The sequence below is a fragment of the Pithys albifrons genome, chromosome 4 (assembly GCF_047495875.1).
Source record: "Pithys albifrons albifrons isolate INPA30051 chromosome 4, PitAlb_v1, whole genome shotgun sequence".
NCBI classification, from domain to species: domain Eukaryota; kingdom Metazoa; phylum Chordata; class Aves; order Passeriformes; family Thamnophilidae; genus Pithys; species Pithys albifrons.
In genome coordinates, this window is record NC_092461.1 from 11,823,343 (window position 1) to 11,838,963 (window position 15,621).

General features: G+C 39.9%; 1 protein-coding gene across 1 annotated transcript in view; it reads left to right on the forward strand.

Annotated features, from left to right (window-relative positions):
* TGFBR1 (transforming growth factor beta receptor 1) overlaps nucleotides 1-14,914 on the forward strand; it is a 36,977-nt gene extending 22,063 nt beyond the window's left edge. Inside the window, exons 5-9 of the mRNA XM_071553450.1 lie at nucleotides 413-580; nucleotides 1,150-1,306; nucleotides 7,273-7,397; nucleotides 8,048-8,178; nucleotides 10,279-14,914. Coding sequence (XP_071409551.1) covers nucleotides 413-580; nucleotides 1,150-1,306; nucleotides 7,273-7,397; nucleotides 8,048-8,178; nucleotides 10,279-10,404 — 707 coding nt within the window. The 3' untranslated portion in view covers nucleotides 10,405-14,914. The remainder of the gene's footprint in view (nucleotides 1-412; nucleotides 581-1,149; nucleotides 1,307-7,272; nucleotides 7,398-8,047; nucleotides 8,179-10,278) is intronic.
* Nucleotides 14,915-15,621: the final 707 nt, after the last annotated feature.

Below are 15,621 nucleotides of genomic sequence, written 5' to 3' on the forward strand. Positions count from 1 at the left end.
TTGTATTAGACTGATAGTGAAGAGATTAGTTTTTTGTCATACATTCAGCCCTGTTCCCTGCCCCACCTCTCCAGCTGAGAAGCCAGAGAAAGGCAAGACCTGCCAGTAACTTAAATAGTTCCCTCTGAATATTAACCTCAGAATTACAGTGACATCAGTTTTCTATGGTTTGTCTTCTAGTTTAAATAAAAGAATACTTACTAAGCTGTTCAGAAAGTCTCCCATGGTATTCCTGGCCGTTACAGAGATGGTTAAGTGTTACAGAGATAGAAGTAAAGATTTAAGAGTAATTTGCTGAGGTTACTTGCAAAACATGATTTGTATTTCATGGGCATTGTGTAAGAGTGGAATCTATGGTTGACTTACTTTTTGTGTGTGTACATGTGTTATTTATGCCAGTGTTATTTTGCAGACAATGGCACATGGACTCAGCTGTGGTTGGTGTCAGACTATCACGAACATGGATCACTCTTTGATTACCTAAACAGGTATACAGTAACAGTGGAAGGAATGATAAAATTAGCTTTGTCCACTGCCAGTGGTCTTGCTCATCTGCACATGGAAATTGTTGGCACACAAGGTAACTTACAATTATTCAGCTTGTCATGTGGGTAATACTGGTTGAGTTTTTGTTGGTGTTTTTTTCCTTTTTTAAATTACACCTAAGTAGCTCGTTCTACTATGTGATAATTTCTGAATTAATAGAACTTCTTGACTTGGGAGGCTTTTTGCCTTCCTTTCTATGACATTGTGATGTAACAATCCTTCCTACGAAACACCTTCTAAAAGGCACTAAGTCATGGTGCATTGAGTTTCTTCTTACATTTGAACTGAGGCAGCATCTTGGGTCTATTTCCAGAGATGTAATAAACTTCTTGTTGTGAGTAGTGTATGCGTGCTGTAAATACTTGCAGGAAGAGGGAAGGGAGGAGTAGAGTTGTGTAATACAGTAAATATATGAGGCACTTTCCTGAACAGCCAGACAATCCACACTGAATAATTTCAGGTGTACTCTTGATGCACATAAAATGTCAGAACTGGAAGGAATTCTATAACTTCAAACAAAATTTGCAGCATTTTTGGGGGGTCATGTTTTGTGTTTGTTTTTTTTTTTTTACAGATATGTTATTTCTGTTTCTTCCCTTCCAGGCAAACCAGCAATTGCCCACAGAGATTTGAAATCAAAAAATATATTGGTGAAAAAGAATGGAACATGCTGCATTGCAGACCTGGGATTGGCAGTTAGGCACGATTCAGCTACAGACACAATTGATATTGCCCCAAACCACAGAGTGGGAACAAAAAGGTAAAACATTCATGTGATGTGTCAGGCAACTTCTGTAATAAAATGCCTTGATTTTTCTTGTTCTGTGGAGGTTTTTTGTTGATATACATATAAGCAGCAGGGAAATTTAAGGGTGGATAGAATTCCTAGGCACTTCTTTGCTAGCTGGTACTTTAGTTAGATAGTAAGCACTCTAAAGCATGTTAAATGCTGGTATGTGCAAAATACTGAAAGCTTGCAAAATATTGTACGGTATGTATGTATTAAAATATGTATGTATGTATGCAAGATATTGTAGGGTAGTATGTATTAAAACAATTAAGAGACTTCATGACTTCAGAGACCTCAGTGCTTTATTCTTACCTTGTGTCACATAGGAATGTTACTTGCAGCCCAGGCAGTCAGGAATGCAGGAGAGGATATTGGCAGTGAAAGTAAAAAACTGGTTTTTTTCAGTGTGAAGCATATGTGGTAGAGCATAAAAGGTGCAGAGTCTTGAATGTGGGCTGTCTTGGAATCAGTTTTTAAGAGAAGTATAAGAACTTACACAGCAGTCCTCTTTGTCATCTAATGGATGGATAGAATCATCAATGGATGAGGCAATGTGCTGTCTTTTAAAGGCCTACTTTTGCATTTGGAAATAAGGATTTTCTTGCCCTTAGAAGAATTTGGAGCTGTTTTACTCCATCAGCAAACTGCAGTTAAACTTACTGGCTCTAATTTATCATTGCTGAACCTTCAGACGATAACTGGGAGCTCTTCTGAAGAGAAGACAAATTTCCTTTATTAAGCTGTGCAGCTACAGAGCACAGAGTGATAACAGCACTAACAGTGAACTGTAGCAACCATTGTGGATGTGGGGAACTTTTTGCTCTTTTGATGCCTAAAGGTTCAGTGGTTTGTCAGACTGAAGTTTGGACACTGGTCATGACGGCCAAGCCTATGTGCCTTAGCAGTGTTGGAGAAAATTCTGTGTAGATATTGCCCAATCTCCAGTCCACACATAAAAAATACTACTTCTTTTTATATCTCTACATTAAGCAGTACTGCAGGGAGGGTTGTGAGTGGGGTTTTACAGTAAATGAGGATGGCTCTGGAGCTAGGTCTTTTGGGGAGGAAAAATCACCAAAACATTATTTTAAGGTTCAGTTAAGTAAAGTTTTTAGAACATGTACTGAAAATTTATTTTTCTGATAGTTATATTGCTGAAGTTACTTTGCTCTAAAGCTCTGCTGTACTAGTTCTTTGGCAGTTTTAAAAATACCACAGATAAATGGACAAATAAGATTTATTTTCTGAGTTGCTACTACAGTACAAGGTACTGCACATTATTCCTTCTCAAAATCTCCAGTAATCATTGGTAGTGAAACAGCTTACTTTGGAATTTGTCATTGCACACTTAGCTGCATGCAGGGCACATACCATGTGTGGTTTTTCTTTTTTTTTTTTATTTATTTATTTTCTACTACACCTACCTGCCAAGAAAAGCAATGTACAAATCAGTTACTTTCTTTAGTCTAGTCATTGGAGAAAGCTTCCTTTCAGCTGTGTCTGTAGATCCCACTTGCCAAATCTCTTCTTGCATAGGCATTATTAAATTGCTTGTTCATCTGCCTTATGCTTCTTCACAACAGTAAAGCTGTAGCAACTCTTGCTTGCTGCAGTGGGCAGCAACAGGCCTAATCTGTTTCCTGTTTTAAAGGCATTTGCCATTTCTACCTCTCTGAAAATTGCTCATTCTTGTAAAGGGCTCAGTCTCCTCTTCCTCCCTCTTGTGCATTCTTAGGTAAGTAACTCTACACCTCTGATTAATTTTTCATAGCACAGTTCAAGTCTTACCCGTTCAGTGACAGTTTTAACTCCCATTGATTGCCTCTGCTGGTAGCTCTTCTGCACATGGAAGCTGTGTACAAGTTCAGGGGGATTTGACAAAGTTTATTTTTCTAAGGAATGTTGTAAAAATGTATGGTCTAGGGAGCAAGCAAACTTACTCTTGGGTGAGTGATTGAGGTGTTGAGTCAAACTGATGATCCTTCTTTCTGACTGAATTTTCTGACTTTATTTCTTTTCTGTTCAGTGGCTTAGCTTTACCAGAGGGTGTGAACTGTGTGCTTTCACAGCTCAGCCTGCAGCATAAAGCAGGGAACGTGAGATTTAAACTGAGAAGGAGATAGAATCCCTCTCTCACTCCCTGAGGCAAGTAAAAATACCCTCATTCTCTTTCTCTTTTTATTTCTTTTAGAAAGGTGGCCCAGCTGTTACTTTCAGTAGTTCAAATAGGCTCTGTTTAAAAGAAGTTTGGCAGCAAATTATTCCTCTGCATGGGTGCTTCTCTGAACTTTACCTAAACCAAACAGGAGCAGAATTCTACATTGTTGAGTACACCACTTGATGAAGGGAGATGTCACACTCAGTGTGTTGTATATGGGTCCTGTTTGATGGCACCAAGCTCCCCATATGTTGTACAAGAAATTTAGGCAATTAATACTGAGCTTTTGGACTAAAAGGGATGGGAGAAAGAGGTCATCAGGCACCCAAAGTCTGATGAGACCATGCTCAACATAATTAGTAAACTTCTTTGTAGACTTAGGCTTTCATTCTTGGATGACACTGAGGTGCAGACCTTGTTCAGAAGGTCAGTCTCTGTAGAGTAGCTCTCTCCAGAACCTACAATACTGTTTCTGGCAAGCCATGCATTTCCAGTACATCAGCTTTTGTCCAACAGCCATGAATGGCTCATCTGCTCATCTTGTTTAGATGAGCTACTTGCCTTTGACCTCCCCTGTTCCAGCAGTAATCTCAGACGTTTTGAGCAGTCACTCACTATTTGGTGATATGGAAGCCAAAGCCAATGTAAATGCATTGATGGAGGATCATGGTAAGAGGTCAATTGGCCAATAAATTCAGTGGAAGTCACATTAGGGGGAGGGAGGGATTTTTTGTCACAGTCAGGCCTCTGATGGTATTACCTGTTAAAACCCTTGTCCCTAGGATGTTTTACAGAAGCTCAGACTTCTTTACTGCTTGTTTAAGGGATTCTGGCTGACCTCTTGCACCATGGTTGGGGTTTCTTAAGGTCCATCATTCTTATCCCCATGTGATCTTAAGATAGATCAGATATTCTTTCTGCTGGGCTCCAAGCTGATTGCTGCACGGCCAAGCGCATGAAATAGCACAAGAGTATCCTCTAAAGCAAAATCCTTGGAGAGCATTTAAACACTCACCACAGTCTTGCATTCCTGATTAAAATGTTATTGATATGGTGGACCAGAACAATTTGAGTCTTGTCCTTATCAAAGCTTGTGACATGGAAGCTTAACTTGACTCAGCTTCCAATTCAATAAATACTGTCAAGGTATTTACATTCCACTTAAGCCAGTTGTCCTCTGCTTTCTGCTGTGTTTATCAGTTGTGAGGAATTTACATGGCTTAGAACTCTTATGTCAGCAAACCTTGTTGAAGTTTCGGGTGGTTAGAAGAGATGCAGCTACTGGTTTTGGGTTTTTATGGCCCTTGCGTCCTTGTATCTGTGTAATTTCTGTAAGACAGAACAATGCTGAGAGAGTTCTGAAAGGTCTGATAGTCTTGAAATTTATTTTAAGTAGTGTGTCTTGTATTCTGCCTCCCATCCCTGGTACTGGAAAAGAAAGAAGACTCTAGTATTATGTGATGAAATTAAATCATGCCTAGGCTTCTGTGGTTGTTCCAGACACTGTTCTGCTCCAATAATCTGTATGTTATTTTTTTATCAGTGTTTTCCCAAGTCCTGGTGCCATTGTTTGCCTGCTGCATTAGTATGTCAGCTTGAGGCTGGTGGGGCAGTGATGTGGAGAAACACACTGAACTCTGCTAAACATTACATAGTGGATTAGCTGCCAGAGCCATACCAGTATGAGAGAGCAACACTACAACTGATGCTGGCTTGATGCTTGTTATACCATTCATTCTTTACGGCAGCCAGTGGGGGTGCTGCTCTCAGTAGGTCTCACAGTGAGGTCCACACTGGCATTTTGCTTGATGTTCCCACAATAGGCTTAGCCACTAAAGAAGGTAACAATCATTTGAATGCCATGACCAGTTTTCGGTCTTTGTTTCTCAGGTGAAAGTTTATTACAGAATTTGTTGTTGTTGCAGGAAATATGGATAAAGTAAATTGTGAGCGCAGTTGTTAATGTGTAACCCAAATAGGATTTACTATTATGGTGAAGATTCAGCTACTGCAATGGTAGGGAGCATTTGTTCTGGGGGAACTGTGCATCTCTTCCCTCTCTGGTCTTGTTAGGGGATGTTTTAAGTGGCTGCTACAACTCAGCAGATTCCAAGAACTGAGACTTCCTCCTGCCTACCCTCTGGACCCCAACTGGTGTGTCCCAAATTACTGAGGCTTCGTTCATCGGAGGCCCATGGATGTGGCTGCTGCTTTCTTTCTTGGGATACAGACCCACAGTACTGACAGGGCTGATTACACAGATTGCTGTGCACCATGTGCTGTCTTCAACACCCACATAAAACACTGTCAGAACTTGTATAAAACAGAAGTATAGACAGCCAAATCTCCTTCCTTCTCTCCAGCTGATCAGGATTGAACTTCGTTACTGAAAAACACACGTTCCCTTCTGCAGCCTCACAAGTCCATACATGGTTATGAATCCCTCAACCATCCATGTGACACTTGCTGTTCTAATGCCCTCTTTGGTGCTCCACGAGTCTCCTACTTACCAGCTGGGTTAGTGCACGGTACCAAATAGGTGATGTACTCACAGGCACACCTACATTTGTGGAAACCCTCAAACACCAGCATGGGCCCTTCCCCTGTCAAACATTCCTACCTAGGCCACCTAGTTGCTGGCTAGACCAGCTTGAAGTTTGCTAGAGAATTGCAGCCATGCACACCAGCCATGCGTGTCACATTTACGGAAATAAAAACCACCTGGCCCACCCTGGCAACTGGCACCCAGGCACATAGACCTGTGATTCCCACTCCAGTTGCTGGTGCTGGAAGACCCTTACTCTGCTCATCCCCATTCTCCCCTGTAGCTGGTACATGTAAGATGTGCTGAACCCTGTGATTCTTGGTCCCACTTGAGTGACCGAAGCAGAGACCCTTGTTTACTAGTTGCTGGCACCAAGGGTTCCTTCACCTGCTCTCTAAATACAGTTGCTGGCCCAGAATTTATTCACACTGGTTCCCCCCCACAGTAGTACCAGATATGTGCTCTTAAGACCTGTGGGCACGTGTGCCTAAGATCTGCATTTCCCCTTTCAGCTACTGATGTTGAGACCCTCCTTTTCTCTGGTCGCTGTGACCTCAGGCCTAAGGGCAGCTTCATCCCTTGTCCCACTCCAGCTGTACCTGAATTCACTCATGCCTGCCTCCAGCTGCTGGCATACTGTACTTAGAGCACACGTGCACACAGGGCTGAGAGTGAGATTGCACAAGAAGATAATTAGGATTTAATAAAATAGGGTACACTGGTGAGCATGTTGCAGACTGGCAACGTTTTATGCGACTGACCCCTTTGCTACCCCTTTCTGTCTATTACCCCACTTCAGTTCCCTTTCTTCCAAACATTCCTTGATAAGCATTGCATATTCCCCCAGGCCTCCCTTGAATATCCACAGTCCTCTTGTTCGTCTTTATTAGTAGGCACAATGTCCAGACTGGGCCTCTCCAAAGCTATACCTGGAGTTCCTTAATAACATATCAATTAGCAACTGGAGAGTTGTGGTCTTTCTCATTGTGTCTGTTATCCCTTGTCTGTCAGGTTTATGGCTCTACTTGTTTATAGTTTCACATTTTAATTATTTCCCCTGTTTCTTTGATTGTTCCTCTTAGTTTACTTACCTCTTTTGAATTGAAAGGTCTCTGACTGGATAACCTTAATGAAGCATAAATATTTTAATTCAGTTTTGAGCTGATCAGTAGTACTGAACTTTCTCTGCTTTGTGTATTCATGAAACTAAATGGGTTTTCTTATTGCAAACAGGTACATGGCTCCTGAAGTTCTAGATGATTCCATAAATATGAAACATTTTGAGTCATTCAAACGAGCAGACATATACGCAATGGGATTAGTCTTTTGGGAAATTGCTCGGCGATGTTCGATTGGTGGTATGTGGCAATCTTTACAAAATTGGACATACTGAGGAATTTGAAGTAATTTACTTAAACTTATTTAGGTTCTGAAAGCAGTTTGCTCTAAAAACAGTGCAAGGCAATAGCCAATGTCTCAGACTTTCTGACTGTTAATCTTATAAATGATGACTGGTCTACTCAACCTCATTCTTAATTGACAAACTGTACCTGTTGGATCAAAAAGGAAATACTCTTGTGTGGTTTTTTTTCCAAAACTTTGTACAGAGGGGAGAAGAGGGTGAAGTTAAATGTTCTGTGAGCAAGGGGCAAACACACAAGAGCTGGCTATAATGTGTTCAGATAACATCTGTACCTTACTGAAAAAGAAGGAAGCTCTTATCAATTTTTTTCTCTGAAGACGGATGTCTTTAGTATAGCATATGAAAGATTTGATGTAGCTTACATCTCTTCTAATTTAATAAATTTTAAATTCTTTAAAGATAATGTAAACACTGCCAAGATATGGTTAAAGATTTTCATTTTGTTTATTTATTTGTCAGTCACTGTAATGTAACTTTTAAAACTGCAAACCAAAAACTGGTAGGGTACTGCTAAGGAACACAGTAAACAGTGAAGAATACGTAGTTTACTGTCACGTAAAATAAAGCTCTTTTCAACTGTTACAGGAATCCACGAAGATTACCAGTTGCCATACTATGACCTGGTTCCTTCAGATCCTTCTGTTGAAGAAATGAGGAAAGTTGTGTGTGAGCAGAAGTTAAGGCCCAATATTCCAAACAGATGGCAGAGCTGTGAGGTATTAACTAACCTTGCTAAAGCTGCTTTAATGGACACTAGAGCTTTTAGTGATTTCAATAGCTTAAATACTGTGCTTGTTGTTGAAGGGAGAAGGGCTGCTTCTAGGAGAACTTTATTTTGTTCTGATCATTGTGGCTTTATTAAATGTCATTATTCCTTGGTTATACATTATTATTTAAATGTATTTTCATAAAAATTAATAGGTATCCCTGCATGGAAGATTCTAGGATCCCTTCCTGTGAAGTACAGATGATGCTAATGTAAATTAGAGCTATTCTGAGTTTTATTATACGGAAGCATCATTGCAAATAAATGGTGCAGCAGGGGGTTGTACTGTATCTACCTGGGACTGAGTTAACTTGTTCCTAGCAGCCTGTGTGGTGCCATGTTCTGGATTGGTGACCAAAACAATCTGATAGCACACTGATGTTTCCCCTGTTGTTGAACGATGCTTACACAGCATCAAGGCATTCTCCATTTCTCCTGTGAGTTGGGGGTGGACCAGAGTACGAGAGGGAACACAGCTGGAACATCTGACCCAAACTGGTCAGAGGGAATATTCCATACCATTGCACTGGGAACCCAGCTAGGGCCAGAAGCGGTGCTTTGTGAGTCACAGCTTAGCAGACCAGTTGCAGGAGGCTGCAGGAGCAGTAAGGGATTGGTAGGATACAATGTACATTGGATAGAAGAGGGAACTCGGTTGTGACATGTGAAATGAATGCGTGGGTAAAGGCCTCAGATAAGAGACTGGGCAAAAGGACACAGAAAGGAGAGAAAGGCAATGATATGCACCCACAAACTGTGGAGTTGGTTTTTTAAATGATGGCATTTCAATCCTGATAACTTACTATGTCAGTATCATACAGGTTTCTGTCTAAAATTTTGGAACATAGAGCTGTTACTTTATTTCATCATCAGTTTTTGTTATTTGCTTTGTTACTTGTGTAGTAGCATTCACAGACTTCAAAGAATGGCTGTTTAAAGGATAAAAAGACTCCAAAAAAATTTCAGTCTTGTTAGAGAGCTTCAATTTGAGGGAGACAGCTGATAAACTTCTTAATTGCTATACACTGAATTGGCTCATTAGCAGGAGGTACAATAAAAATAGTGTATTCTTGTTTAATGCAAATATTCAGAAAACAGTTACAGACAAGCTACTAATTTTTCATGAAAATATTTTTTCATGGGCCAAAAGTCTGCAGGGTTTGCTCTAGAGTTGTGCTGGTTTAAAGGTAAACCAGCAGGAGAAATGAACTCAACACAAAAGAGATTATAAATCAGTGTTACAATTTAATAACAATATTACAATAAATGCAGTGGCACAAAGAGAAATTGATTTTAACCCACAAAACCCAGAAGTATAACCCAGCACCCTGGGGTACAAACACGTGGTTCCCCCAAGTCCAGAGTAAAAGGAAGTGAAAAAGCTGTTGGTGCAGATGATGGTCCCAGTCTGGTTGAGAGTGGGGGTTGCAGTCTGGTTGAAAGTGGTGGTCTCCTCCTGTCAAGGTTCTGATCCTCCTCTGGATCCGATGAGAGGTTCCCTGAGGTCTTCAAACCCCCAGATTATGTACCCTCAGGTCCGAGTGGGAGCATCCAGTCCCTCCCCCGGGGGGGGGGAGTCACACAATGGGTGATCTGACTCTGTGAGTCATGGGGTATTTTGGAACCATTGCTGGCCCATTAGCAGGCACGCCCCCTCAGGCTGGGTGTGAAGGTGCTAACGACTCCCTGGAGGGGAGTTATCACAACTCTTATCTCACAGATGTCTTTCACACCCAGCTCACAACCTGAGGGGTCAGGTGTGCCCTGGGCAACTGCTGCAAATGGTCCATTGTTCTTGGGAAATGAATCGAGGGTGTAGAATACATAGCTTTGGTCATCCCCACATAGTGATAAACTGGTCCCACCTGCTGAACTAGGACAACAGTATTTAGAAAGTTTTACTTTTCTGAAAATGAAATTAGAATTCAGTTGAGTTTTGGTTTGAGTTTTTTAACATCATGCTCTTCCATGCAGCTGTAGTACTGGTAGTAGATTTCAGAATGCATGAAGAGGCAAAGGCCGAACAAATAATGGCCTGTTTCCTCTGCAGGCATTACGAGTGATGGCGAAGATCATGCGGGAGTGCTGGTACGCCAACGGAGCTGCCCGGCTGACGGCTTTGCGCATTAAGAAAACATTATCGCAACTTAGTCAACAGGAGGGGATAAAGATGTAATCCTGGATTTGCTACCGAAGAACACTGTAAAAATCTGTATCTGCACCAGAGTGGCATGTTAAGAAGGTTAATTGTTCTACCTCATTGGGGGAACAGAAGGATATTGCTGCCTTTTAGTACTTCATAGGGACGTCACTTACTAGGATTTTTGTGGATGTGCTAAACAGTTGTGTTGGGTCCTTTCTGTGCACTATGAACCTCTTTCCCAGGTTACTTACAAAACATTGTGTAGTCTAGTTTTATTAACCTGTAATTGTTTATTTGGAAAGTTGATAGCTGGTCTTTACTAGTTAACTGTGCTAAAAGTAGGAGGTCACTTCTAAAATGAAACTGGTTCATTATATTGTTCTAGACTGCATTGATGGCTCTTTAAGCAACTTTATTCCTGGCTGGTACATTGACTATTCTGAACCACTGTCTCAATTCCTTGATTCAGATTGTGAATGTACTATTGGAGTCTACTTTGCTAGCTGTTAAGGTAGTGTATCTTTTGGACTCTGGCCTTGACTTCCAAATTGACCTCGTTCAGTCGTGGGAACATAACTTATGCAACTATACTTTATACATGATAACTGGGTTTTTTCCACTTTTTCAGAACATTACATTGCCTTCAAAATAGATTGTATCACACCAGTAAGTGCCACTTTTGAGTCTTCTAATGCAAAACAGTAGGAACGTACAAAGCCTTTGGTACGTTTCGTTTCAGTAATACAAGTTAGAAATCCTTTGCCTCACAAAGATGTAAATCTCACTTGTTTCAGCAAGTGAGCACATAATTCATGGAATATTTTTAATTTTACCAAAATCTGACTCTTGAAACCACTGTAGGAATTTTAAATAATGTAAGCTAGTAAATTCACTGTCATGTTTTGTAATTGTCAAGTTATGAGTCATAATTATGTAGAAGATTTTTTTTAATCAAGTGGTACTTCTAAAATGCTTGAAGTACCTTTCTACTTCACAGAAGTCGCAAGAAGAGTAAAATGTTCTTAAGGGAGACTTTGCTTCATTAAATCAAATATGAAGAGCATATTTTCTGTGCGGTTCTGCTGAGCCTTAAGGCTCAAAGAACAATATTTGCAATTAAACGAGGATTAAGTGCACCTGCAATTAGAGAAAAGTTATTTGGGGTTTTGTACCGGAAAGTTCAAAGCTGCTTATAAATTCTATGTGCATATATGTTGTGTGTGCCTCATACACAAAGTGGTGAGCTACAGAAAGTGGTGAGCTGCAGGTCTTTGGACACAAATACCAGAGGATTCCAGCAATCCTCTTCATAGTTAGAAGAACAAAGCTTATGGTGACTTGTGTTGTCATAAGAACACAGAGGAATATGCATGGCTTTAGTCAAGATTTCCCTGAGATATTAAGAGTATAACAAGATTTTCACAAACCTGTATAGAAATTGAATTGCTTCCTACCCAAGTATACAACTTCTGGAGGGAACTGGAAGAATTAATATAGAAAGTTCTCTTTTAAAAACTGCTGTTACCAGGATATTTTACTTGCAGTTTTAGGAAGAGTCTGGTTGACCTTTGGTTCCATCAATGTCCAAAACAGTCTATAGTATTTCAGATGCAAATATACCTGGCAATTAATGTGCCACCTAACCTCTCACTCTCCAGAACATAACAGTGCCCATCCTATTGTGCAACACACATGGCAATGTTACTGTGCTGCCCTTTCATCCCTCAGCATGCAGCCCACTGAGGGTTTGTCACAGAGCTGGTGGCAGTGGCTGCTGACAGCAGCATAGCTGAGATTCTCTTCTGTGGGCTGTGATGTGGGAGCTAAAGCAGTAAGATGAGTGGGGCCTGTTAAGAAGAGACTACAGAGGTGACTTAAGCCTTAGCCAAGAAAAGCCTTTGCACTCCACTGGCTTTTGTGTATTTCCATATTCGTGTTGCCTGCTTGGAGATGGGCTCGATTGACCCTCAGAGACTGAACTGCAAATAATGAAATGCTTTATTCAGCCCCCTTTATGGGTGAGTTTACTCATGTTGGAAGACAACATTCAGGAGAAAAAGAAAAACTAAGGGAAGTTCTTAGAAAACAGCCTTAAACATACATACAGCTGTCACACTTACGTATGTTTGGCATTCTCTGACAAGTCAGGCTAATTGTGCTTCAGGTCTCCATCAATCAAAGCTGAATTAAAAATTACATCAAATCAGTATTTTAAATAACCTATGGCCTTTGTGCACATGGACAGCTGTGCACCACAGAGTTTTTCAGTATTGACTGTTCCAAAAAAAAATCACAGAATATGCTGAGTTGGAAGGGATCCACAAAGATTGAGTCCAATTCCTAGCCCTGCACAAGACCATCCCCAAAAGTCACACCAAGTGCCTGAGAGTATTGTCCAAATGCTTTTTGAGTTCCGTCAGCCTTGGTGCTGTGCCCACTTCCCTGGGGAGCCTGTTCAGTGCCCAACCACCTCTGGGTGAAGAACTTTTTTCTAACATCTAACCAGTGTTTAAACATGACAACTCCCAAGTTGTCTACTTGGCATGCCTACCTAACCAGTTCTATGTATCTAAACAAGTATTCAAAGAAAACAGATCAGCAGCAAAGTAGACCTTATTGTATCTCCATGCTAAATGTCATAGGCTTCCTATCTAGCAATTTGTTAATTGTTTTATAACTTTGGTTGCATTTCAAGTTTTCATAGGTGTAGTTGTGTCCTTACCATAGACACAAATGGTGTAATTCTTCCTTTAGAAACATCAAGCTTCTGTCATGGCTCAGACTTCTATAGTATCTTGATGGTAACATGAGATGGTAGTATAATTCATAAAATAATTTTTAAGTGGATTTTTTAGCACCCGCAAAACCTTATCAGCATAATGTTTAGTTTCCTGAAGTGTAAGGGACAGTTTTGTGTCATCTTAAAGATGATCTGCAGCAGATGAACAGCATCACGGCCTATGGATTATTCTGTCAGCTGTGCAGTGGGTTGTTACGTTGTCTCAGCCACCTTAGATGCAATTCCTCATTCTGAATTGTGAACAGCTCTTCTTACTTTGTTCTAATATTTCACTTTGTAATAGAAGCTTGCAAAAACAAAGTGCAGAATAATGCTCAATACAGTGTGTGACATTAGGAACAGTATTTTAGAACGACCTTATTATTCATATTGGGCTGCAGAACAGGAAAATTCTGAATAGAGCTATATGTATCCTCAGTTCTGACATCACAACTTCAAGCTTTGTTCTTTTCCATTATATAAACTGAACACCTTTTACAAAGGCTGTGTCTGTATATAATATGTAACTTTAAATGTTACCTGTGTAAGATCATATCTTATATATATGGACACAGGTATACATAAGTATTTTTTAAATTAAGATTGTAATATCACCAGATCTGCTCTTGGAAATCCAGGGGGACCAAAATATTTTAGCATTCAAAATATTAATTTTATATCATTTCAAGTATATACCAAAACAGTTTCTGATTAATACTGATGCAAATGTTTATTGTAAATATTACATACATTATACATTCACTTAAGTTTTGTGGATTTAATCAACTTTACATTTTAGTAGCATTGAAGCCTCAGTTTGGTTTACAGACTTGTGATCAGGTGGATGTGGACATGGAGAACAAGGAGCATTGGAAATGGTCTGACGCTGAAAAGTCTACAATGTTGCTTTTGAAATGCTGGAATTCTTCAGGGACCTTCCAACCTTAAAAGCTGGAATTCTGGGATGTTTCTCAAGCGGACTTTCCAAGTATGACACACTGTCACCCTCCAGTGGTTCCGCTTGTAATCCTAAGAAAGACTTTGTATATAGGTAAAGACATTGGGATTGACTGTACGGGGACATGAAGGTGTCAAATGAAGTAAGAGGCTATTTTATTTTTTCAGTGATGGCTCTGAGTGTGATTGCCATGAAATTCACCTTTTAGTTAGTTCCTCGTTTATATTGTGCCATTGAAATGATTGCAAGGTGTTAAACATTGTGTTTAAAAAACAAAATAAACAAAAACCCCCTTCACCATATCAGTTGCTTTAAACTCAAATTACCTCTTAAAAGACCAAGGTACATTTACCTCATGTGTATATAATGTTTAATATTTTTCAGAATGTTCTCCAGGTTTGCAGTTTCATGTTTCTAGAAATATGGGTATTTCTAAATTTACAACTTCAGCGGTACTAAGTGTATTATCTGGTGCCCCAAAACACTTTAATTTTCTGTATTTTATTGTATTAGCAAGTTTGCTGCTTTGTCACTGTAGCACCTGCCCTTACATAGCTGTGTGGGTACTGCCTTGTAAATTTTACTTTTTGGATGATTTGAGGATCCTGTACAGATGTGTGTCACTTTTTTAAACCTTACCAAACTGTGCATTTTCCTTACATTTCTGAAAATATGTATTGTATTTGTAGAGTATACATTTCAATGGATTGTAAATAGGACAGTAGAAGAGTGGATGCTTATGTTAAGTGCTAACACTACAGTAGAGAGATTAAAGCAGTGAAAATAAATAACTTTTTTCAAAATGGCTGAGTTGTCTTTCGAGCACAAAGTTGCAGGTAGATGTGGGTTTGTATGTAATGTTCTTACCTGGTAAAATGTGGCTTTACTGTGAATTCCTTCCCTCAGAAGGAATTTCTACAAAAATGATAAAAGAATTTGCTAATGCTGAGGTAATCCACCTCATCTGATGATAAAGTACCTGCTCTTCCTTGTGTCCTACAATAACAGTTGAATAAGAACCTTGCTGGTGTCTCCTCTCCTGAACAAAGTAACTAAGGACAAATTGTTCTGTCTCTACTTTTATATTTTTATATTATAGAAATAACAGAGTATTTCAGATGACTTAAACAGGTCAGCACCTCAGTGCATCCCAGAACAGCAAGTTAAATCATCTTGTGTTGGAGTGGATTGTTTGAGTGCAAAACTCTGGTTTAGGCTGGTGTTGCATTTCTAGGGGAAAGTGAAGGTTTAGGCACAACAGAAATAGCACATCTTGCCTTTCCATAACTTTATGTGCATCCTTTAATTTTAGCTCAGAAATAACCAGACAGAATTACAAAAAAAGTAGTACTTCTTCCAGCAAACTCTCTCCAGAAGGGGAAGCCGGAAGGTGTCCAGAGAAGGCCAATAACTATGTCAAAACACTGTGTTCTGTTCAAATGCTTTTACAGATTATGTGGCTTGAAAACATGTCTCTCTCCCATGAGTGGCTAAAGAAAGGCCTCTGCTACTC